At 32.3% G+C, this 27404-nt stretch overlaps 1 protein-coding gene across 4 annotated transcripts; it reads left to right on the top strand.

The window, feature by feature from the left end:
- The first annotated feature begins 1684 nt into the window (after positions 1-1684).
- On the top strand, positions 1685-26727 carry LOC148605197 (sushi, von Willebrand factor type A, EGF and pentraxin domain-containing protein 1-like). 4 transcript variants are annotated; one of them, XM_088547959.1, is made up of 10 exons: positions 3603-3917; positions 5424-5619; positions 13888-14089; positions 14506-14615; positions 15961-16104; positions 16713-16778; positions 17180-17353; positions 22729-22911; positions 24756-24932; positions 25589-26727. In XM_088547959.1, the coding sequence occupies exons 4-10, from the start codon at positions 14564-14566 to the stop codon at positions 25693-25695; spliced, it is 903 nt and encodes a 300-aa protein (XP_088404085.1). In that variant the 5' UTR covers positions 3603-3917; positions 5424-5619; positions 13888-14089; positions 14506-14563; the 3' UTR covers positions 25696-26727. The 4 variants fall into 4 exon arrangements, with proteins under 4 accessions (XP_088404082.1, XP_088404085.1, XP_088404083.1 ...); XM_088547956.1 differs by lacking the exons at positions 3603-3917; positions 5424-5619 and adding an exon at positions 1685-1844; XM_088547957.1 differs by lacking the exon at positions 5424-5619 and having other exon boundaries at positions 3616-3917.
- The last annotated feature ends 677 nt before the right edge of the window (positions 26728-27404 follow it).

The following is a 27404-nucleotide window of genomic DNA, read 5'->3' as shown; positions in this document are numbered from 1 at the left end:
CGGTTTGGTAATATTTTAAGTACATATTCTTTATCATGTAATCAAAGGGTTTTCGCATTTATATTGGTTAGAATTTCCCCTTACTGAGCAGCATATGCACGAACAGACTCATAAAACTATAATATAACTTAATATAAAACTATATAATATATATAATATAAAACTCATAATATGTTTTGTTTAATATAATGTTTACCAATATAAATGCAATAACCACTTGATATAATTTATTTCAAATAAAACAAATTTATACCTTTACCATAAAGTCTCAATTGCATCCTTTTCGTTTTTATAAAATATATAAATTTTCTGTGGTCTAAACTGTTATATTTAGTCAACATTGAATAGTTTTTACAACTAAATATCTTTCATTCAACATCTCTCTTTCGAAATCGTTATTGTTTTTTTACTTATATAAAACAATATATGATACGCTGCATAATACATGTAATTTGGGCTATCAACTTGTATTTGTTCAGTGAGTAAGATATTGATGTAGAAATAATGACTGCCCTTAAAGTGCTGACTTTGGAAAACCAACAAAGGAAAGCAAATAATAACATTGATAAGATATGATTCAAGTATTATACTTATTTATACTGGTGTGCTTAACATGAATCTGTGTTTGAATATAAGTTTAACTATAATATATACAACATATAGGCAAAATCATGTGTCGTCTATGACGTACAGTCGTGCACATGTATTTTTAAAACCATATCACAACACCGATATAATTTGTTATTGAGAATTATACGTACAGGTGTGACAAAATAATACATATACTTCAATTTGCATTGTTGGTTGGAATTTTGAAAACAAAACCCGATGAGATAATTTGTTTGTGATCTACACACTGTTGCAAAGTGCAATGTCATATTACAGTACAAGGAAACAATGCAAAGGTTTTTTACCGTTTACGCCCGAGTATTGAATTCAAATAACAATTGCACAACAAAAGAAAACGAAACCTTCAAGCGTATTAAGTGTTTTATGTTTCATTTATTATATCATATTGCAAAAAAAAATAATAATAATAATAAATAAATAAAAAAAAAAAAATAAAGGATGAACTAGGGGAACTGGAGCAACATTTCCCTCTCAAGTAGAATTTTGATCATTCTCACTCTACAAAATCACCAAATATAATCAAAATTACAGTCACTTTTACCTTTATAGTATAATGAAATAAAAAATTAAAATCTGTCATCCGTGTTTGACTTGTCATCTATAGTTATTGGTTATATACAATTAGAATCAGTAGTATTCAAGATAAAGTTTATCTTGAGCATACATTTAAAAGTAAATACAGCAGTTTTGAATATTGTACTCGTATGCATTTTCGCTATTTTCAGTAGACAAAAAGCACAATAAATAGTACATAGAAATCGTTTCTCAACACTACCCAACACATGTAATTTGTTTTATGAACCGCCAAAGTTGATATTTCCGAATATGTTCGATTGAAAGAATTCACGATAATTTATACGTTTACAGCATCTGATTAAGGCTGAAATGATTAATCTGTATCAAACATTGTGACATTAATAGGGACATTTAAAATTGTGCTTGCATCATTCAATGTAAGGTTTTAAAATAAGAGTTGGCGAATATGACTATTTATACACTAGATGTATTTGTAAGTTAGGTAATTATACCATATGTCGGTTTAAAATACATGAACATAATGAAGATTTAAATGAAAAGTCAGTCTTTGAGTCGCAAAAAAAGATTTAAGGTGAAAACTGCAAATAACACAATACAGCTGAAGAGATCCGGAGCCCGGCAAATTTCTAAAGAATACATTTTGGCATTTGTTTTTGCATTTGGAATATCTGTCTCTGGTAAGATTTCTTCTTCAATATATGTCTTTGGCAGTTGAATTTTTAATAACAAAAGATAACTTGCAATAAGATAAGGTTATACTGTACCTTTATAAAAGTGAAAATACTTTTATTTCATAGGTAGATTTTGTTACTTTATATAAAGAGTCAAATTTCTTCATTATATCCACGAATGCAGTCGACATCTTGAACTCGCTTTTTCGTTGTCATATGATTATCACATTAAAATCAGATTTGAAATTTGGTATTGATGCAGAAGTTTAGTATAACATTAACAATACATCAGCGTTTTTAGTAGCATACCTCGATTAATGAACAAGAAACATATTTTTTATTATGATTAAACATTTTTAATCAAATCAAACAAGTAGAATTGAACATCAAAATCTTAAACCTCAAACGACAGGATCTAAGATCTGTCGCATTATTAAAACAGTACACGGTTTTGCCGTCATCTTTGTCAATAAAACTTCACACCACTAATATTTGGTGAGTTGAAGAATTGAAGTGTTTGCATTGTACTCATATTTTATTGCGTCGTCTCTCCAATTTGTGGAAGTCGGCATATTGCTAGCCGAATATAAAGACGGAAAGTCCCCATGTCTTCTCCTGCTGCCTGAAAATCTACCAATAAGACTACGTAGGTATCAAAATTGTGTAAAATAAATTAAAATAAGGGTGATACCCATTGTCATTGAGGAGACAACCAACTACAATACTTCCTTTCTAAAATAGATAGTAGAACATTATGCAGAGGGACGACTATCAAAAACCTTTGTGGACAAAGAGATAGACATGTTTACAAAGCGTGTGACATGATTGTATCAATATACTTAAGTAGGTATTCGTAGAGGACAATGCACTATTTAACATGAGCCCCTCAAATTGTTAGGCACCTTTAACCTTGCTACCGCAACATCCAGTTCTTTTTTGAGCTGGCTAACCCATTTTAGGTGGAAGGAAATAGGAGTACATTATAGCATTGGTGTTTCCTTAACATTGGTGCTCCCAGTCCTAGTTGCTCATTTGCTTTTTGTTACTTTGTATGAATGATTTAAGTCACTTCATGTTCTTTGTTGAGTATCTCTGTTTTCCATGTCTGGTCTTTGTTCCTGGATTACATTCTTTTGATTACCACTATAACCTTGGTTTCTTTGATTACTCTTAAAACATTGATTCTTAAGTTAATATAACGCAGTTCATTTTTAACGAAATGGAAGAAAAGGAACTGTTGTATAAATAAGGGGTAATCCTTGAACAAAACGAAGCCAGTAAAATTTTTGTGTAACATACGACCGAAGTATCCTTTCGATACAAACACTTGTAACTAAAAATTACGTATGGACAGTAAATATATAAATTTGTCTGAAATGCTTTTAGAAGAGCGAAAAACTGATCAACTGACATTTACTCTATACTTTGGAACATCTATATGCAACTTGTTGGGCTTGGTAAAGATTCTCCATACTATGAAAAACAATCTAAATTCTTAATTAATCGATGATGCCAAAATACTGATTTTTTTAATTTTCGACTTATGTTTTTCTTGTGTGGTGGACTTTTTTTTCAAAGGACGGTCGACTATCAAATGAGAAAAATGTGTTCCTCTACTCAATGAACCATTTTGTACACATTTATGAGGCTGAATTTGAAGCTGGTATGAGAAAAAAGGAGCATCGTTGAGCCAGATCATTTGATCTATGTGTTCATTATATATATTACGTATTATCTCTACACAGTCCTACATATGTAGTTTGGAATTTTATTTATGGACTCTATCCAAAAGGACTTTTAGATTCATCGTAACCTTAGTGTGTGCGTGTGTGTGTTTGTGTGTGTGTGTTTTTGGGTTTTGTTTTGTTCTTTTTAAATGTCGTACCATGCACGAAACGTTTTCTTGTGGCTATAATATTGCACTTTACACACAATGGTACAGTTCAAGTATTGAGGAAGTATATCAAGTAGAATGACACGCATTACGGATGTTATGTCCTTGTTGAAGTTGAGCTATGAAGTCAAGTTGTTATCAGTTTTCTTCTTGCATCTGTCTCATTTTGACCTTTATGCTGTCAGGTAAGTACGATTAAAAGTATATTATATTCATAAACAGATTACCTTCAGAAAAACGTGAGTAAAATAATGGCTTACAGTTTTTTTGCAGTATACATATGTGAATTCGTTGATACACACTGCCTCTATATTGAGAGGTCACTGACATCACATTTGCTAATCAATATCTTCATACGTGTAACTTTTATGACTTAAATAAAAATTGAATACTATATTCAGTAAGAAGCTAAGCAACAAAAGAAACAATAACTATGGAATATCAAAACGTCAGTATTTAGTTTCGCAGGTGAATATAATACAAATATTTTCCCCACTTTTCCTGATAAAAGAATTCTGAGCCCAGTCTTTCTCGTTTCTCTTGTCATAGCTAAGCCTCATCCCTTGTACATATCTTAAACCTCCCCCTCTTAATGGACGTAACCTCCAGCTTACTTAGCAGGTTGATGACATCTTAATGATTCGTCATAAGAACGATGAATGATATACTAAGCTATACAGCGAACATGAAAGACAGTGAGAGAGGGAAATGGCTACTGAAAATAATCAAATTAAGTCGAAAAAAAACCTGAAATTGAAGGAATGATTCTAAGATTCACAATGAGGTATTTTTTGCTCTGTTGCATTTAATATTTTTGACTATAAGTTGATTTAATATCGTTCTCAGATTAAGCGCAGTCTTTAGATCCCTGTAGTGACTACACTGGTAATAATGACACACATGTGCACACGCATGTGAAAGAAACATTTCATGCCACCCATGTGATACACTTCTGAAAACCTCATGTGCTATGAATCGCATATGTAATTTTGTGTTTCACATGCGTTTTTCATGTGTGAAAGAATACACATGCTTAATTGTTTCATTTGAAAACTATGGTACAAGTACTGTACATATACTTTATACTTTCAAAATGTCCTACTTATCAAACTAACATGATGGTTCATTATGAATCATTGTTCTCAAGTTCAACAACATTGACTTTGTAATGTATCTTGATTATCTTGATCTTTATTATTGATTAACACAACTAAAAACTGCACATAATATGATTAACAGTGTGTGGTCAACGATGGGTATGGCCAAAACATTCTAAAACTTGATTCATATCTTGAAAGTTAAATATCTCTCTTATGATTAGATGTTTGACAACGAATATGTGATTATGACCAAAATGAAAGTTGTCAAAGAACTTTAAAACTTGCTATTAATTATACGAAACAATCAATTCATACAAAAATGAAGAACATACTTATTTATGGGCCTAAAATGGCAGAATCAGGAAAATGTTGTTTTTTCTCCGAGTTCTATCATGATTATGGTCATCTCCTCCCCTTTCAACAATATCCCCAGACGGATTATGATGGAATGCAACACATGCCCCTGACCTGATATAAATGTACCCTCAAGACTACATTAAAATCAATATGCCTACACTAAAAGATGGCAAAGTTACAGCCTGGACATGAATCTGTGATGCAAAATGATTAATATTTAATTTGATCTTGCAGATAAAGTTCATGGTCAAAGATCATTACACATCATCTTGAGCTGATATGCTTACATGCCAAATTTCAAAAGTTTACATCAAATGACAACAAAGTTACAGCCCTGTCATGACTTTTACCATAGTGGCAGGGCCCTGATAATGGAAAGAAATTTTATATGTATACACCAATGATGACTGATGGATCTTTAACCAATGAGGTATCTGATCTGAAAAAAAAATGCAAATAATGACACTCGTGCCCTATTTCATTGATGTCCCAGTTTGCAGTTTTAACGACCTCAACTCTGATATTCTTCTACAAAAACCACATTTCTGCATAGATTACTCGTTTTAGAAAGTAATAAGAGCAGTGCTCCAGGTCCCCCGCCTTGCAACCCCCCCCAAAAAAACATTCATGGAATATCATTTTCGTACCCCCCATAAGCTTTCAACTGTCCAAATTTGGTGAAATTATATCATGGCGTTCAAAGATAACGCCCTGGAAACCAATTTTTGCATCCAAAGTTATATTTTGTTAAGTCAATGTACCTTTCACCTAATCTACACAAGTAAGTGAGCTTGTTTTTGGAAGAGATTCAAATTTCTTTATTTCTACATACAAAGTGGTCACTGTAACTTTAAATATTAATTAATATTTGAATGAGTTTTGCATAAAGCCCACCTTTTGTAAATAAGAGGAATTCCCATTATATTTTGTGCATTGTCTGCTAGACCCCAGCAAGGTATTTAACTAAACCCCACAAGGCACATGATATTGTCATAAATATTAGTGTAAACATGCGGCTTTTAGGTTATATATATATAGCTCCATCGTATCAAAGAACTGTGTATAGCGTGATGTAAATCCAACATTATACCATCTTCAAAATAAGGAATGATATGTAAAATCTTGACCCTCTTTCTTAAATCAAATCTCACAACTCAGAAACTAATTATGTAAAAAATAACAATATGTTGCATGCTAAATTGTATGTCATGCTTGGAATACACAAACTAAACCATTACTGTCAAACTTGTAAAGGAAGACACCATAATTGTGCAAATCATTATGCCAAGGCAATATATACCAAAACACATTTCCTCCTATACAAACTAGTTACGGAAATTTTCAAATGCACCGCCTAAAAATAATTAAGTCAATTGGTTAACACGAAGTAGATGAGACAGAATTCTGAAAAGGGGAGACAACTACATGTACAAGTCATTATGCAGAGATATCTGCTACAGAAAATGTAAAACGGACACAGACTGAAAAAGAAGGTGATTGCAATATAGACCTCACTCATAAGATTGAGCTGTAATACAGTCAGGAAAACTCCAATAACTAAGAAATGTATAAAGTTTGAAGTTAATTAACTGAGGGGTAACCAAGTTTCAGTGTGACATGTTAACGCAAATTGACAAATCGCCATTAAAGTCAATAAATAACTTACAATGATTGAAATAAACAATTATTACAGTTTCATGGACATTGAGGCAAGGGTTTGTGAGTCCGAAAACAAAAAATCTGAAAAATCAGAATTCATAAACAAATCTTAGCCAGGCTCTCACTTAAAACGAAACAGTTCAACAAGGTTTTAAAAATATTGATGACAGAATTTTTCAGTTATAATGTATTAGACAGACAGTTGGATAGACAAAAGTATACCATGTTCTCTCTAGTAAGACAGGCATACATGTTAATAGCTTTAGTACTGTAAATAGGCCACCGTATTTTCTGTTCAACATCTCATAAAGGTATTTAATGCAGTAACCTTCACTCCCGGTAAATTCAGTTTCGGCTAATCTAGCCTGCTTGAGAATTTTTTTTTATTTCTTTTTCTTTTAATTTCTACCGCTTTAAACATGTAATACACTATTCATCAACTAATGTTTGCCAACTAATTCTTTTTCTTACCTGTATCAACTTTACATGTGCATGTGTATTTACTAAGAAAGTTAATATATGCAAAGAAATTCTGTAAATGCTTTCTATGCCCATATCCCTCTTTTTTTATCAATTTAGCTCGACGATCATAATTGTTGTAGCTGTCGCCAAAACCTTTAAGATTTGTTAAACCTGTAAGCATCTGAAATTATGTCACACTACCGCAGAAAAATAGTCCCACTTACATACCCCATTAGGGTTCAAATGCAGATAGTTCCATGAGTTAGGTCAACTTTATAGGTATCTCAAATATATCATATATATATATATTTAATTCTATACTATTTACGTCAATTTAAAAAATCCAACCAACAACTTTAACCGCGAAATAAATATGTCGATTAATTTGGTTATTATAATAATAACGAACCATTTTAAAATAGACCTATCAGTACCTACTTATTTCTATGCATTTACTCGAATAAACCAATCGTTTGTTACATTATATTCATTATGTCGATATATTTGAGTTGCCTACGAATGCAATTTTCTTTGACGCATAATATTCCATTCGGTGATTAGCTAGAAAATTATAAATACTCATCCGTCGTAGAAATGAAAAAGAGCAATGCTAAGAATTTCATGCAGGGCATGGTGGATCTTTATATTAGCAAAATTGGGGCAGTGGTTACGATCAAGAAAGAGGTTCCAGGCAGTGACTACACTCCCCTCTCCAGGTTAATATTTACCGCTTATTTTTTGCTAAAATTTAAACAAAAGAGTGGCATAACCCCAGAAACCATCATGATCCATAATCCGCTGTGTCGTGTATTGTTATAAGGGTTACCAATTCCTGATATCAGAAGCCTGGAAATGACATTAAAATGAAACTTTTTTTGTAGTCGACGGCAAAAGATTTTCGATAATATATTTATCAGGACTGGTGTCGGTCTGTGGTGTGGTGATATTGTTTTTTGTAATAATAATTCTATTTGGCTATTCGGTCATGTGTTATTATGATGGAGCTTTAGGTGCGTCAGGGCCCTGAACGTGTATGGCGAGTGTTTACTGCACCAGACATAATTGTTGAAATGTTATTCTAGGACTATGTCGTTTATTTTATCATTCATGTCTCTGGGACAAGGTGCCAAGAAACTAAGCGCTTACATAACACACAGGTGTCTATGCGATTACTTGTAGGAATTAAGCTGTATAGCTTATCAACTAAAAAATGTCGCTAGTTGAGAGGGACATGTACGCTGTAAGGTTAAGGCTGTTTTAAGTGAAATTATAAAAAAAACCCAAAAAGTCGCATTCTACAATAAAACTGTTTTGAAAGGACTAAAATTGCTATTATACGTTTTCTGTGAGGTTTGTTTGATAAAACAGGTTTTAAAATACACGATTTTTCTATTTTCTATTTTTCTTTTGAATCACGAGATCATTTCCTGTCTTCTTCCAACTCAACTACAAAATGCTTTTGCCCGACCTGTGAATCGCAACCAAATTTGTTGAAATTTGGTAAGATAGTTTGTATCAATGTACTTGTCCTGAATTTTGATGGAAAAAATGAATCGTCAGATTAGGCAAGAAAATCATATTAGAAGTATGTTTTGGGGTAAAATTTGTTAATCTGTAAAAGTCGGCGAATGATTATTTTGTTTTACTATCCCCCGATTTTTTGCCAGATACAGATAGATTCCTTATTTCATTCCGATTCTATTAATGTATGACACAAGAAAGTCGGTTGAGTGGAACAGATGAAAAACCGACATTGTACGTTTTAACTTTCGTTTCTCTTTTGTTTACAAACGCTCAAATGATCTATGTTTAGAATCAAGATTAAGCGACACAATGGGTTATAAGGTAGAGATATCCGATATTTCTTTCCCTTATGTGTTTTATTATAACCGTGCACATTCGTACCTTATCCATTGTATGGCAGTGAATGCTTTAAATTTGTAATACAAGAGTGCGTGATGCTGCACAGTTCGTTGATCTATATATAGCACTGATATATGTATGCGTTGTGAATGAGATGGATTTTATTGCAATTACACGCCTGTGCTAATAAATTTATGGATTTTTTTAATGTTGTAAATGTTTCGACTATTATGGACATGCGGGTAATATTCACATAAAAATGAATAATTGAGTAAATAATCATTCGAAAAGGGGGGGGGTGCCGTGAAATGTTCAAGCTAGTAAACAACGCCGTCTTCCATATATGGTAAATAGGCCACGCCTACTAAAATCGTAAGATATGTGAAATAAACAAACTTCTAAAGAATATTTTAGCTGAAAACTAAAGTGATGATTGAAATCTTAATTTTTTTTTCTTTTTTCTTCCAATGTATCTAGAAAGCATTTCCGAAAAACGTCTGTTTAAAGGAAAATTGTAATGGCCTGCATATGCACACGGCGGGTGTTTCTAGAAAAGCAGAGGACGCTTACCCTACCGGTGCACCTGGTCCATGCTCCCAGTTTTTAGTGGAGTCCGAGTTGCTCATTTACTTTTGTTGCTTTGTGTGTATGATTTTAGTAACTTTGTGTTCTTTGTTGTGTGTGTCTGTTTTCCATTTCTGGTCTTTGTCCCTGGATTGCATTCTTTTGATTACCCTATAACCTTGGTTCCCTTGATTACCCTTTAACGTAAACATTGCTTATGACATTGTAGTATTTTATGACTTTGTTATTTTATGTAGTAGAAAATACACTTGAAGTTTTCAAAGACCCCGATGTAGCAAAAACATTGTCTACTGTACATGACAAGTATGTTGTTGTACCAGCAGACAAAGCCCAAAACAAGATTGATTTTGTCTGTAAAACGTTTTACATCCAATGTTTATTATCAGAGGTAGACGTAGAAAATAATAGCAGCGATAAGACCTATACTGCTACCACACTCTCCAAAGAAGAGGTTGTGGACAACCATTAATCTGTGCTATCCTCTTTTGGTCTCTCTACCGAGGACGATGATTGTGATCTACCGTCTATGTACTGGATTCCTAAACTCCACAAGAATCCATACAAACAACGTTTCATAGCTTGATCTGCAAAATGTACCACCAAACCTCTTTCAAAACTTTTAACTTATATACTCACAACTGTCAAAGAGGGTCTGCAGTCCTTCCACAACACTTGTTACTCCCGTAGTGGTATTAATTCGATGTGGATCCTGAAAAATTCGAAAGATCTTTTGGAGACAATTAGTTCAAAACTATTATCTGAATGTAATAGCATTAAAACCTATGATTTTTCAACACTGTATACTTCTATTCCCCATACTCAGTTAAAACCTCGACTTAAAAGCATTAAATATCGTTATTTTTCCAAAAAAAGATGGTACACGTAGATACAATTATAAAGTTCTTGGTAGAGATTCCTCATACTTTGTAAGAAATAATTCCAAATCATCTTCCAAATATACAGAGAAAGATGTTTACAAAATGCTGGAATTTTTAATCGACAACAAATTTGTCCAGTGTGGTGGACGTGTTTTTCAACAAACGGTCGTCATTCCAAAGGGACCAAAGTGTGCTCCTTTACTTGCTGACCTATTCCTTCACTTTTATGAGGCTGATTTTATAGCTGATCTGATCCGAAAGAAATAATATTGTTTTGCTAGATCCAATAATCTCAGTTTCCGCTTAATAGATGACGTATTATCTTTAAACAATCCTAATGTCGGGGATTTGATACATTGCATCTACCCCAAAGAATAAAGGATACTACAGACACTGTACGGTCAGCCTCATATCTTGATTTACACTTAGAAATCGATGGTAAAGAAAAACTATAGACTAAACTTTACGATAAACGTGATGACTTTTCATTCAAAATTGTCAACTTTCCTGTCATCTGTGGCAACATCCCTCCAGCACCTGCGTATGGAGTGTTCATATCACAACTCATACGATATGCCAGAGCTTGCCGAAACTATGCAGACCGTTTGTATCGCGCTAGAACTCTAACAAATGGGTTTCTGGAACAGGTTTATGTTGCTACAAGATTGGGGTCGTCGTCTTGGGCTCGTGGATCGTTGTTGTGTGTACATCTGCGCCATGGGGACTGATTTATTCAACTGGTCATAGTTTTCCTTTCCTCGTCTGTCTACCCCGGACTTGACTTTTTATGAGCATTTAGGCGGGTGTTTCTAGAAAAGCGGAGGACGCTTACCATACCGGTGCACCTGGTCCATGCTCCCAGTGTTTAGTGGAGTCCGATTTGCTCATTTGCTTTTTTTACTTTGTATGTATGATTTTACTTACTTTATGTTCTTTGTTGTGTATATCTGTTTTCCATATCTGGTCTTTGCCCCTGGATTGCATTATTTTGATTACCGCTATAATCTTGGTTCCCTTGATTACTCCTTAACTATTCTGCGTATCTAAGGGTATGCTTTATTTCAAAGATTGTGGCTAAAATATAAATAATTTGACAGACATGGATATCATTAAATTGAATTGAGACTTAAAAACCAAAGGGAGGAAAGGGAAAGGCCAACTAGTAATTTGTTGTTCAATTATGCAGTATGTTGGATGATTTGTTTTAGTTCATCTAGGTATTACATGTAAATCAATATTGAACCTAAATATATCGTTAACTGGTGGACGACATGCTACGATGCATCGCAAATATTGTGTTATGTTTATTAAATGTCCTTCGTAATTAGAATAGTGAATTTAAAAATAAATCAAATAATTCAGTATGAGCGATTTACAACAAAAAGCTTGTATTTAGATACATTTGAATTCGATTCCATATTTTTCTTTTTTCCCTGCTTTTATCCGATAATTTTGTAGTTTGACGATTATTTGAAACGTATAAATTCAAACGATCGATATAAATTGATTCACTAAACGAATACTTTGGTTTAATGTAAGTAGCAATGAATTCTTCAAGTCAAGTGACTGTATATATTAACAGTATATGAAGTACTGTATCCTGTGATCCATCAACTTTCTTGGTTTTCTTCTTATTAAATAGAAAAAAAAACATAAACCACAATGTAACATGTCGGAAAAAAGGCAAATCAGACTTAAACTACTACATGTACATATCTGCATGAATTCTGCATGTCATCAAATTTTATTGACTTGTGTAAAAAAAAATAACAGATTTTTTACTCGAAATATTTAAAAAAAAAAAAAAAAAAAAAAAGAAAAAAAAAGAAAAGCAATAGAGAGATAAAAAAATCTATAAAGAACACAGCATGTATATATTTGTTCAAAGAAAATATATATTTGGTACCCAATAGCTACATTTGGAGTACTCCGAATTTTATTTGACCCTTCAGCCCTCCCCTTTTTTATTTGCATTTAGATATGTTGGTTTCGGGTCAGAACGATATCTCATAAAAAAAAGTTGGTGATTCAGCTAATCGTAATACATTTGAAATCCAAAAAGAGTTTACAAGTGTATCAAATGTATGGGCAAGTCACTTTTAATTATTCATTTATAAATACTTATCTAACAATAGGATTGGTACAAATATAATTTTTAAATGACTGTCTGAATCGCATTTCCATTTTCACGAGATGTGATGAAAAATCGACCCACTTTCGGTTGTCCTTTCAACGATTTGACAGCGCTCCTGTATGCATTAGAACACAAGTGTAACACATTTAAATTTTACATGTTTCACATGTGTATTCTAAACACACGCGTTATATGTGAGTTTTCTGGAACATGCGTTTCACATGAAGTCAAGAAACATGCGCATTACGTATCTGATGCACCTGTTTAACATGTGTTTTAAGGAACATCCGTGACACATGTGTTGCATTTTTACCCTAGTAAATATTTTTAAATGTTAGTCTTATAGTAATCAAGGGAAGCAAGGTTATAGCGGTAATCAATCAACAGAATGTAATGCAGGGACAAAGACCAGACATGGAAAACGGACACACACAACAAAGAACACAAAGTAACTAAAATCATACATACAAAGTAACAAAAGCAAGGGAGCAATTCGGACTCCACAAAAAAAAGAAGTCTTGGAGTATGGACCAGGTGCATCCGTAATCCAGTACTTTTCGTTGTTTTTTTTTTTTTTTTTTTTTTTATCACTACTAAGGTACTTGTACAGTACATTTCCTAATCAATGTTAGCTCATATATAAATTTGTTTTAAATTATTGGCGGTATATCAATAATAAATACTTACTTGAAAACCAAGATAATTGCATAATTTTAAACACTATTTGCTCATTGAAAATACATATTTCTGTACGATCAAAAGAACTAATGCATTGTGTAATATGATTGACCTACCTGAACATTATTCAGTGATCATGAAGCATGTCGGCTCTACATTGTTGTGTACTAAGTAAAACATGTGCTCATTCTTCCTATAGGGAAATAGACAGCTAGCCTAGTCATTTATTGCAAAATATTTATTTTTACCATTCTTTGCCATTCGTGGCATTTTCTGTTTACAATATTGTGTTGTTTACATATAATCTGATAGTGGTATCATTTTGTCGACATGTCACCATGAGTTATTTTGAAGGAGCATTATGTTAGTCAGTCTTGAAATCTCCTAAAAATACTGTTTACTATGTAGTATTAATTGGGATGACATTCTTTTTTTATAGAAAGCCTTGTTTGTGAAATACCAAGTGAGTTAAGGAATGGATCGTGGATACATAAACTTCCGGGGCAGAATGATAGGACAGTAAACTTTGGTACAACGACACTACGTTCGTACACTTTAAGCGTGCAAGGAACACAGATTTCGGCTTACACATGTGTTTTGAATCAAACTCTTCCATCTAACAAGAACATCTTGATTTTTAGGTAGTGATATGAATTATTACATATGTAATAATTTATATAGTTGATTTTGAAAACGAATATAACTTGTTGTCGCCTGCCATTGTAAACAAATATTTTACACATCACTGTTTGGCCGTTTTGATTGCATGCATTTCTTGAACAAAATTGCAACATCGTGCACAAATAAGGAGACTGTTATAATATTATATATAACGTTGTCATTTTTCTGACTCACAAGTCCTTCAAATTGAAAGACACAATTTGACGAAAACTGTTATGCAATTGCTAATATTTTGTTTAGTTGCTATGGACTATCTAACATATATCAAATTTCTTTACTATCTATCGCAAATCGTCTTAATAAATAATAATCGTACCCACCAATCTCTCGTGTCCACATGCAAACATTCTATAATATATGTTTATTTCTCTTGTAGAAGTGATGAGCAATACCATGATGCAAGTACTTCTCGGAATAATCGAATATATTTGTGTATGAAGATGACTAAAGTGTCGGATGTTTTGTTTTATTTCTTTTTACTAAACGGTATGAATAAAGCGTTATTTTCATGTGTCGTCAGAATAATACAAACGTAATATATTTGTTGAACCATAATATCAATTCTTGAAATAAAGACATGTATATTATAATATTTATCCTTATTTATCCTTATTGAAAACATCAATTCTTTATAGTTGAGTTGTTATTTTTATATCAATACTTTGTAAAATGAACGGAAAAAATGTACATATTCATATATTTTGTACAGAATACAGCTGTTTTAAATATCTGATAATGTATTTTCAGTTTCATTAGTATTGGGCATTGTGACGTCACACACGTTATCGCAACCCTCTTTATCAGACCCTTATTTAAATTTCTCTAACGTTTTTGTGCTTGGAGTTTTTAAGTATTTTTTTCGAATAGCAGAGCGTAAATCAATGAATTAAAAACAAATTGAAAGAAACTATAGTAGTAGAAAAAGCGGAAGTACAATAGTTTGAATCAGGATCATTAAATTCAAGTACAACTGCACGTAAGCATCACTTATTTTTTCCTGTTAAAACATATGATAATGTGGCCATATCACCCTCGACGAAAATCAGCCCTCGGGATAGAGGCCCTCTGGCTGATATTGGCATTTCGGGAAGATACGACATATGATATTTGGTTAAGACAGGTGTTCGATTAATCAAAATAAATTTATTAAATGCAATTGATATCAATTGTCTATAAAACAGTATTTGTTTTTGAAGAGTTTCCGGATAATTTTAAAAGTGTTTGGTTTTGACAAGTTTCATTTTGTATATGATGTAACAAAACCTTTTGAATTCTATCTTCCTTTTCTGCTAATATGAAATTTCCGTACCTCATTTCATACTCTCGGTCGTCAAACCCTTTTCCGTCCATCTATACACTTAAAAAGAGAATAACCAATTTCTTTCCACTAAATATATATCAATGCATATAGTGCTCAAAGCTGTACAGGTCATGAAAAAAAATGCTGTATACGACTCCAAATGAGTATTAATTTAGAAGAGTATCCGAAAACGTTGTTTACTTCCTTTTACCTTTTGGTACGTAGTTACATGCTTTTTTCATCACTTGGCTGGTCTTAGGTTGATTAATAAGCATAATTTATAACCTCAGCCATACTTTGAACTTGAGCTTTTGCAGAATGGAAAAAAAAACAAAACAAAACATATTAATAGCGTCAACTTAATGTTGTGTCAAATACAGAAAGGGGAAGTACCGAGAAGCTGAAAGACTAAGACAACTTTAACAATGAATTCATTTTACTGATAACCGAGTAAATTCAAATACGATATACATCTGATATAATATGTACATATTCAGATTATCAATATCTTTTTTCTTTTTTATTACTTAGACGAACAGACAATTACAAGTCCATCCGAACGAGTATCGACTCATACGGATGATGTTACCATTTCATCGGATTCTTTTGAGAGTACATTTTGTCAGTATGATACTAATAACCCACCTGATGATGCCAGAGTTCTACAAAGACAAGGTATATATATGCTATTCCTATTGTTCGTTTCTTTTCTTGCGTGTATTTTGTTCACTATTTCATTAAATATAAAAAAATACACGTGATAAGAAGGTAAGGGAAGATAAGTACACCTAGAAATCTGTTTTAGTACCTTACATTTTGTCATCAAGAAGACGTTGCCTTTAGTGAAAGATCTATGCTATTATTTCATGTTACATAGTTTCCGAGTTTATAATGATTGTCCTTAGGGGAGTCAACGTGCGATGTCTAATATACATTTTGTACATTTATTTGGTGGTCATGATTTAGTCAGTAGAATATTTACCTGTAGGTAATTATATGTGACCGAAATAAACAGTCCACAAATATGTTATTCAATGTACTGAACAGCTTAACGACGCGAATCATACAGCCACGATTGTATATATTCGCACATACGTCCTGTAGCAGACTGTAACGTTTTGCAATATCTGAATTAAAAAAAAAATAATTACGCCACCGTTTTGCCCTGTTATTAGTAAAATGAAAACAAAGTCAATATAAACAAGAACAAGGAAGTCACTTTGGAGTTTAAAGTTCTTTTTTTTTTCAATCGAAAATTTATAATGATGTACGTTTCTATTTAGGGACATCTGAACAACTACCTACTTGTATAAGGCTGTGTGAGCCGTTAAATGCGACATGCGAATCAGGTTTGTTTTATTGAATACATTTTTGTAAATTCCAAACGTCTTTCATTAAAGGAAAGCATGCCGAAATGTTGAGCTAATTCATTCATCGCTTTGAAAGATAGTCCGTTCGTTCGCTGAATATGTTCACATTTCTTAAATTACGGTCACTAGGTATTTTATGGTGTAACTGAGAGGTATTAACCATACGTTTATAATTTTTAAAGTGTTTAGTTTGTAGCGCACTGAGTATTCGATCTTTGGAGTTGAAAAATAAAGTTAAAATAAATAATCTAATAATTAAATGGCCGTTAGAAATGTTTGTGGTCAAATTGTTATTGTAAAGTAGTTAAATTATATGAAGTTTTCATATAAGAATATTACGATTATTCTAAAAAAGTGATGAACTGTTATTTTAATTATAGTTTCGAATTGCCCTGTTGTTGAAACAGTCTCACATTCCACAAAGACGACTTCATGTGGTTCTAGTGGTTATGCTATTACATACAAGTGTGAGACTTGGTATGAAGTTACCGCCGGAAATGCTGAGTTAACATGCGCAGACAACGGAACATGGTTAGGAACAACCCCGACGTGTAGTAAGTTCTCATGTTCAAAATATAAAATTACTTGAAAATAAGAATTTGCCTCTCGGCAATTAACTTATGAAAATAAGCAATTTACCGAAAACGCTTAACTTACCAAAAGCATTTTACCTATATGTATGACTCTGGAAAGGGGAAAAGATCCTAAGTAATAACTATTGACTGTCTTGAAACAATTGTACTGACATGTTTAAACTTTTTTAGGAAAATAATGGAGTGGAATATTTGTAATAGAAATGATTTCTTTTCGATTGATGATTATATGTTAATACGGAAATTCCGGGATTCAGGATTCGAATGGTAACCAAGAATATATTTACAGAATAACGACCATAGAGAGTAAATAGAAAACGAAAAATAACCAAAGTAATACGCAAAAGAAAAGTAAAACAACAACAATGAACAACCGGGCTGTACAAAAATAACATAGATTACCTGTGACCAATGTGTACAGATAGTCAGTTGTTCACTTTCCTGCTTCCAAAAACCTCAGTGGTAGAGATTCTTAAATAACACATGATTTGAAATTTATTTCGTATAAGCAGTTCTACGTCTAAGCAACCTTGATACATTGACAATGTTTTAAACAATAATCTAGCAAATGATTACCTAACCGACGATTTATCACTTATTTGATTATGATTTTTAATTCCATTTAATTCGGTTTAATTATCCGTACATTTTGTACAATAACTTTTTGAATACACAAAAACTATTCACTGGTTCGAATAGTTAAGCCATTATTATGTGTGAAGAACTTGAACACGTTACTGATTATACCATAACACCAGCTGTTCTGACACATTATGCAAACTAAACTGTTACATATACGTGTGATACTGGATACAAACTTACATCTTGAAATTTGACACGGACGTGCCAGGAAAACAAAGAATGGTCAGGGGCAGCTCCTGTTTGTTGTAAGAAATATATACAAAATAATCGAATACATATGAGCATGTACAAAAACAACTGTTATAATGTTTCTGTCTTGGATATCTAATACCTCGAACGATAGAATAAAAAAAAGTAAATTAAATGCTGCATTCAAGTTCACTTTATTTATTTTCAAGTAGCAACAAATCAATTTGTTTTTTTCCTTTATACAAATTTATATAATACAGTTACTGTTTCATATGTAGTGTAAACATTGAAACCGTCTTTTTTTCCGATCTGTTTCTTCATTCCAACGAGGCCTACTTCATCCAGGGTTCACTGAATCTTAACGAATGCACTTAAGCATTGTCTATTCATGTCAGCTCCCGAAAAAGCTTGAATTTAAAGACAATGCACTCACAGTTTGATCTGTCCTGTATTCTGACATTGATCTCGAAATAGACAATGGGATAACTTACACTCTATACGACAAAAATGACGCCATTTTCTGATTTTCGACAATTTTATTATAATAGCTTAGCTTCTAACGACGAAATTATTGGAATACGGATATGCATTCCAAATATTGAAAACATCGTTTGGAAATTTCCACTGTCGCCACCAAGACCTAGTTTTACAGAATGGCCTATGAGTTTCCTGGTCAAAGATTGTCTTCCTCTCATCTGGCAGCACAAAGAGTGTCTTACCAAACGCATCAAATGATCTCCCTTCAGGGACAGCTAAGTTTAAATCTTATTTTAGTGGGTTCTTTGCTGTTCATCACTTATAATATTTTTTTGTCTTTGTCCATCTTGTTTCGTCAATTTCAACTCATAAATTATGAAAGGATTTTTTTATATAATTACCCACTTTGGTATCAACATTCGCTTTAACTTTCCCCATTGCGATACTTTTATTTTCATTTCTTTTTTATAATATAATGGAATGTTTATATTAGAAATAATATTTTTACTATTTAGGATTACATGTTTATACGGAAATCACGGGAATCAGAATTCGAATAGTAACCAAAAGAATATAATTAAGGAATAACAACCATAGACAGTAAATAAAACACACACAATAGAAAACGAAATATAACGAAAATATCACACAAAAGGAAACAAAAGTAAATGAACAACCGGACTTGAAAGAATTTAGTTTATCTGTACAAGATGGATTTTGTGTGTACTGATATCCAGCAGTTCACTTTACCGCTACCGAAAACTTCAGTGGTGGAGACTCTTACGTAACAGCCGATTTCGAATGGATTTGGTTTAGGCCTAGGTCTAAGCAATCTTGATAAATTGACGAATTATTCAACCATATTCAAGTTAATCAAACGCATAGATTATCGAACTGGCAATTTATCACTGATTTGATTTTTATATTTCAATTACAATTAATTCAATCCAGTTTAAGTATCAGTGCATATAGTAAAATCAACATTAAAAGCATTTTAAGGCTTTCGATAGATACTGTAAAGTTAAGTTACTAATGTATTGAATTGTTGTTCTTTCTAAAAACCAGGCAAAGGGATTTATCATTTCAATACAAATGTTCAAATACATTTGTAACATTCTATTACAACTTTTCTAAGTTAATTTTCAATTTTCTGATTGGTTACAGTGTAAACTTTCTGGCGAGAAATTTTCCCGTATTATAGTACTGTAGTAGAAAGTACCACAATTTATAAGTGTTAACATCTCGAGTGGGCAACAAGGACTAAGCTTTGTTTTATAATGAAGTCAGTATGAATATATCATATATGATGTGACACATTGACAAAATATTGCCCATTATACTTTAAATGTTTGTTTGTTTGTTTGTTTGGGTTTAACGTCCTAGCAGCAGTATTTCAGCTATATTCAGACGATGAACATGAAATTGATGATAAAATAAATATGGAATGATGATGAAATGAAAAAAGGATGGGACACAAGGACAATGGGATCGACAAATTTTGATTGCCACTGGAAATAGGGAGAGATGGGTAGGGTCGGGCAATTTAGCCTCCTGTGGCGGAGCCCTATGGTTCCAACTTCGGGAGAATACCATATTAGGGTTCTATAACGTGTAAGAAACGTGGCATCTTTCCCAACACGGTGTACCACTATGGTTTGCGGTCAGGTTTTCCGTATTATAGCCTGACAACCCCAGCATGTAACACGCCAGGGGTACCCCATTCCACCACCTGGGACACACATCCCAGTTGCTCTGTAGGGTTCTGGGCACTATTTAGTCGCCTTTTACGACAAGACAAGCTTAGCGCTGCTGCAGGTCTATTCTTTTAACACCCGGACCTGCACGGGGCCTCAGTATACTTTAAAAAAAGATTGTTTAGTTTAAAACAAATTTGATGGATGTGGGCGAAATCATTTAGCTAAAAGCAGCCAAAATAATATTCTTGATTACATTTAAAGTGAGATTGATAGAGCAGTTATTAAAATGTTGACCGTGTTGTTTACCCCTATCTATTGAAGATAGACAGAATAATGAAAAAAATACGATAAATGCACGCGTATTACATCCTCATGAATAGTTCAAAGGAGCTAGGCTCAATGACTTACAACAACACTACAATCAACCACAAGTAAACCATTTGTGTGCGTTGTAACTACACAGAGAAAAATTCCATTGTCTTTCATTGTACTCAAGACCCTCAATTAAAGGAAAAATACACACAAATTAATATACAGTTTTAGATTATATCATTAAAGCCAAGATTTAAAAAAATGGATATCATTGTATCACATCAATTCTCAAAATCTTTGGGTTTTTTTTCAAAAAAACCAATCTGTTTCTACCAAAAAAACGTTTTTATTCAAGTATTTTCATCAAGAACTTCTTCAAGATGATTATAATAACAAACCAGATGCAAACTATTATTGAAGTATATTGAAAACTCAAGTTATCAAATCAACGGGACTCCATTCTCAAAATCTGTGATATTTCAGTAAAAAATCTATGTTTCCCAAGAAACTTTTTATTCAAATACTACCATAAAGAACTTCTCCAAGATGATTATAATCACAAGCCAGATGCAAACCATTATTGAAGTATATAAAGAAAACTCAAGTTATCAGGTCAACGGGACTCGATTCCCAAAATCTGTGATTTTTCAGTAAAATACCTGTTTCCCAAAGAGACTTTTTTATTCAAATATTTTTATTAAGAACTTTTCCAAGATGATTATAATCACAAGCGAGATGCAAACAAGTATCGAACTCAAGTTATCAAATCATCGGGACTCAATTCTCCAAATGTGTGATTTTTTTCAGTAAAAAATGTATGTTTCCCAAAACACTTTTTATGCAAATATTTTTATCAAGAACTTTTCCAAAATGATTATTTTAACAAGCAAGAAGCAAACTATTACTGAAATAAATTTAATACTCAAATTATCAAGTAAACATGGCTCAATTCTCAAGGTGTTTCTAGAAAAGCAGAATACGCTTACCCTACCGGTGCACCTGGTCCATGCTCCCAGTTTTTAGTGGAGTCCGAGTTGCTCATTTACTTTTGTTACTTTGTATGTATGATTTTAGTTACTTTATGTTATTTGTTGTGTATGTCTGTTTTCCATGTCTGGTCTTTGTCCCTGGATTACATTCTTTTGATTACCGCTATAACCTAGGTTCCCTTGATTGCTCTCTCAAAATCTGTGATTTTCCAAAAAAATCCTTATTTTTTTCCAAAGAAAGAACATCATTTATGATAATACAAGTTAGATGCAACATGCAAAGAGGATTAATAAAATCTACCTATGTATTGCCTTGTGTAATCATTTAGTAAGACAAAAAATGTAGAAAAGATTTTGACTAGGAAATGTCATTTTTTGTTGCCATGGTAACACAATATTGGCCGTTTATTTTTACTCAAAAGCACGGTGACATATACCTTTTTTTGCATTTTCTCATCTTCATTAATAATGAATTAACATTTGAGGGTTGACAGGAATTCTATAATTTAGTTGTTATATTTTTTACCATATTAGGTAGGGAATGAAAAAAATTTCCCTAGCATTGTTCGTTATTGTATTTGGGTGAAATATGTGGAAAGTGACTCATATTAAAGGGGCGGATAGCCCTCATTAGATGATCAATGACCCCTAATTTTTTTTTAGCATTTTTCTAATCCATATATTAAAAGGTTCAAAGTGCAAAGTTTCAGAAAAATCTGTTATTTACACCCTCGAATCTCCTTAAGCATGTATTACTACTATTTTACAAAAAAAAAAAATCCAAATTTAACCTGAAAGACATGTGTAACGGGAACTGTAATAAAGTTTAAAGAAAAACACAATTGAGATGAACTTCTTTAGACACACTATATCCTATCACTAAGCCTTTTAAGAATATATTTCCATTTGAAAAAAAAATTACTAATGATCATTTATTTTTTATTTGTGTTACATACACTGCACTAACATCATTATGTCATATCAATAAGATACACCCATGTTTGTTTTTTTTTTGGATTTTATATTTTAGCTTTGATTATTTGTAAAGATCTTAAAGAAGTTCCAAATTCCACAATATTACCAGACATACCGACAAATAATATCAATGAGACTGTGACATACCATTGTAATACAGGATATGAACATACATCTGGAAATATAACAAGAACGTGCAAAGAAGACAAACAATGGTCAGGATTACCTCCAGTTTGTAGTAAGTTGTATCGAAATTGATGTAGGTGAAACACGTAGAATTGTTGAGATTGGTTGCCTTTTCGTCTAGTGATGATCACGATATTATATTAAGCACATATTCAAACGAATCCTTATCTTATGCTATTTACTTTCACTTGTAATTTAAACGTGGTAGTGACTCAATGCGGTACACAAATAAAATAATAAGAAAGCAAACATTGTTGTTGAACATAATACTTTACATGTACATTTTGTAGTAATCAATTTCTGTATTTCTTAACGTTTCGTTGTTGCACTTGTATCTTAGTAACTTCATGTAGTCACTTTGTCACTTTGTCCAATAATTTCAAGTATTTTGTCGTGTTCTTAAGATGAATATATGGTATACAGGTTTGATTCATTAAAAATATACAGTCTGTACTCATATAAATTTATATTGTGTAGTTATCTTCTTCTCACTTTCTTTTTATTTGAGAGGGAGGGCGTTATATTATTATTATTATTATTATTATTATTATTTAGCACTTATCTAACTTTATATACACATACTCAAAGCGCTTAACAGTGCATATAAAATACATAAATGTATAAATACATAAATAATAATAATGAAATAACGCAAGCATCGCAAACATATACAAAATAAAATTATATCATTTAAATTGCGAGGTAAAATGAGATTAACTATATATTCTAAAGAAGAATGTATTTACACAAAAAATGAAAAAAAAATGTCACAGCAATAAAAAAAAATCAGAAAATTTGACGAATAAATCCCTACTTTGTGATAAATAAAATAAACTTACAAAATTCATGTTAAAATCTTTTAATCGAATAAGAGAAAAAAGGAAGTAAAAAAATTAAAATGAAGAATCAAAAAAAAAAAAAAAAAAAATCAACCTTGTATGAACATTTGTTTAAAAAAACGCATACATGTAAACATACTGCCTCAAAAAATATTATCAGTACGAACCCAACTGAAAAAAAAGTAAGCAGTTCCTGCTTACCATAAGACACGCAAATGTTGTCTCTCATATTGATCAATTTAGGCACTATCATAGAAGATGTGAAAAATGACTTTACTTAATGGTAACGTATTATTGTCCCTCTTTAGACGATAAAGCTAAAATTGTGATAGCTGTTATTGTAAGGTTGGGCCATATAAAGTTGCTGTATTATATACTAGCCCCCCTCCCCCCCCAAAAAAAGAAACGATACGCAAGTGTTTTTTCCCTAAATTTAAAAATCTAATAACTCTTGTAAGATAAACAGGCATTACTAATCGCTTCTGTAGTGGTCGCCCTAGGGAAACGACAGAGCTTCAAGAGCCGGATTATTCTTGTCACAATAACAGCAGCGTAAACACTTGGACGACATAATCCGCCGATATCACATACTCTCCTGAACAGGCTTAGAGAGGTTAATTTGCGAGCTAGAACTAAAAATTGTCCAACGCCTGGTCCATGCTCCCAGTTTTTAGTGGAGTCCGAGTTGCTCATTTACTTTTGTTACTTTGTACGTATGATTTTAGTTACTTTATGTTCTTTGTTGTGTATATTTTCCATGTCTGGTCTTTGTCCCTGGATTACATTCTTTTGATTACCGCTATAACCTTGGTTCCCTTGATTACTATTTATAATATGCAAAAACAACTCGAACTGTCTTTTTGATACCAATAATTAGATATTCCAAATGAAATTAAATATGACATTGTAACTGATGAGTCAAGTAACTGTGAAAATAACTTACGAATGTTCCTTCAATATTAAATTAATTTTATCTATTTATAATTATTACTAGAAATTATTATTTGTTATTATTTGTTAATCTAACATGTTCAATATTTTTTTGTTTTTACTCTAGATCCTGTAAACTGTGGTCATCTGCCGTTCGTACCTTTCACACGCAACACTACAACTGGTACACATTATTTAGACAATATTACATACACATGCTCACAAGGATATATACATATAAACGGTACACTGTCTCGACAATGCAAATCTGATAGAGTGTGGGATGGAATAGAACCAACTTGTAGTAAGTTTTCAATACACGAATTTAAATTTGTCATTTTGCTCCGAATGAATTAGATTTGTCTCCGAAAACCTATTGACACATAGAAACAACTTCATTTTTTTTCTTTGCGCCGTCAATAATATTTTAGTTTAAGAACTCAGATACGTCTATCAATATCAGGATATAAGACAATAGAAGTATGCAATCACTTTTTTTATTAAGACATTAAAGTTGACTAATGTATGTAAGTGCTAAGTATGTGGAAAACGTCGAGTTCTCTATACGACTACAACATGCGATTGAAGACATTCGTATGTTTCAGGTTCTATTAAAAAATCCATGTATAAAAGGGCATATCAATCTCTTAATATTTTGAAAACAAAGGTCACAAACAGACGCATATGAATGCAGTTATCGAAGATTTTTTTAATAGACAAATGTACAATTCTAAAATGGTTCATCGGCAAATATACTTGTAAAAAGGTCCTTTCTTCCTTTTCATATTTTCCCTCTGTAATACGCATACTCTATCAGAAGAGATATTCTTCTTTTTGAGCACATCTCATTAAAGTGGGACAATTAATAACAAGTATAGACAACACAAGTTAAACATTCGCTTTAAAACGCAGGCAGTTGTTCTCGTCCTTTTGTGAGTATACATTTTTCCATTATTTTAGGCAAACTTCCAAGCAGTCCTGATGCGTCATCTAACGCATTTGTAGCGGCAGCTTTTGCAGGCAGCATATTATTTATTCTTCCATTCGTAATCACTTGCTTCGATTAAAATCCAAAGTTATTACAACACTGTCAAACTCTCGTTAAAACTTCAAAACAAACGATAAATAAATACATATATAGGTCGTAAAACATATATTTTGTTTAACATGTATTAACTTTTTCGTGTTTTATCAAATTTGTATCAAAAATAATATCATAGGATTAAACACTATTTTTTTCAGAATATATCGATATGAAAAATCGGACCATTCACTCACAAAACAAATAAAGGTCCTAAGGACGTTTATGTTAGGTTTGGGAGTGAATGGTCTGATTTTATATATCCAAACATTCTGGAAAAACAGCGTTTAATTCTTATAATTCCAATCCTTAACTATCCAAAACATATCAATATTTATTTCTTGCATGCTCTCATTTAGCGAAATCGAAATTGACATTGCAAAAGGCGGCCTTCAACGGACAACTTGACATGGTTGCAAATTTCAGTTTTTTAAGTGTTAACGGGCTACTGATTTTTTTTTCAAATATTGTTGGGAATTTACAATGCCGAAAATGAATCTAATGAAGCAGATTAAACCGTTTTAAACATGTAAATAGTTTGTCAAAACGATGAGACATGTTGACTACGATATGTACATTGTTGTAAATACTGTCATCGCTGAGGTAATAAAATTTGTACAACCAATTACAATATTGTAATGCACGAAAAGGCATATGCTAATTAAATTGGAATTATACATGTATATTATTTTATGGATACATTGAATAACGACAGTAGGTACAGTATATATGTCAAAGAGACAAAAAAACCATTGAGATGAAAATGTTAGCTCTAGGCCACCCATAAATCTTCAATGAATGAAGAGAAAATCCTCTTTCCACGTGGCAGATCGCAGCCGGCCCCAAAAATTTAATTATTTTGAGGTACAGTGAAAGATTTGCTCCTATGTTTAATGGACCATTACTGTTAAATATGTAATATAACAAAACTTTAGGAATAAAATGATTAATTATTAATTATTAATATTGAAATATCAAAGACATAAATAGATGTAAAAATAAAGTTCTTGTTTTGTTTTGTTAGTATTTTCTTTTGTTTAGTTATAGTTTCTTTTCTTCGAGAATTTACTAAGAGGAAGACTTTTAATTTTTTTCGGTCTATGAAAACGAAACCTTAATCACGTGGTGCACATTAGTTAACCTACATTGTAGATTATACGTGTGCACCATGGACATTGAGGTTTTCTCAAATAGATCGACAAAATATAACACCTTTCTCTGAATTTGTTTTTATTCAAAATTCAAGGAGACAATCATTAATAAAGGTTTATAACGTGAAATTCATATTGCAAATTTTGTCTATGACAGAATAGACATTGCTTCATCCAATCAGAAAGCGCGTAACTTCTGAATTTGAAATATTGTTGAATAAATTGATATGTTCAAAATATTACCAGGTAGGGTAAGCGTCCTCTGATTTTCTTGAAACACTCGCCGAATTGCTCATAAAACCATAAAACGTCAAGGTCGGGGTAGAGTAAGAAGAAAGGAAAACTATGACACGTGGTGCAGATGGAGACACCGTAACGATCCATGAGTTTATGATGACGACTTAAAAGCTGTAGTAATGACTTCAATCATAACCCTACTCAATAAGCATAATTGTAAGGATTGTAGTACGATACAAGACAGTCTTTGTAGGTTCAGCAAGCTCTCGCATAATATATAAGTGGTGATATAAAATCTACATATGCT

Source organism: Perna viridis, chromosome 10 (assembly GCF_037379345.1).
Source record: "Perna viridis isolate PV_CMFRI_1.1 ecotype Kerala chromosome 10, ASM3737934v1, whole genome shotgun sequence".
Classification (NCBI taxonomy): Eukaryota; Metazoa; Mollusca; class Bivalvia; order Mytilida; family Mytilidae; genus Perna; species Perna viridis.
Note: the sequence above shows the minus strand (reverse complement) of the source record. Positions and strands in the feature narration are given on the sequence as shown.

Excerpts from the sequence above, each read along its gene's own strand:
- LOC148605197 (XM_088547956.1), top strand. The coding sequence starts at position 1,700 with ATGAAAAGTCAGTCTTTGAGTCGCAAAAAAAGATTTAAGGTGAAAACT. Across the intron at positions 14,090-14,505 it reads AAGAACATCTTGATTTTTAG|AAGTGATGAGCAATACCATG; the intron begins GTAGTGATATGA and ends TTTCTCTTGTAG. Across the intron at positions 14,616-15,960 it reads TTATTTCTTTTTACTAAACG|ACGAACAGACAATTACAAGT; the intron begins GTATGAATAAAG and ends TTTATTACTTAG.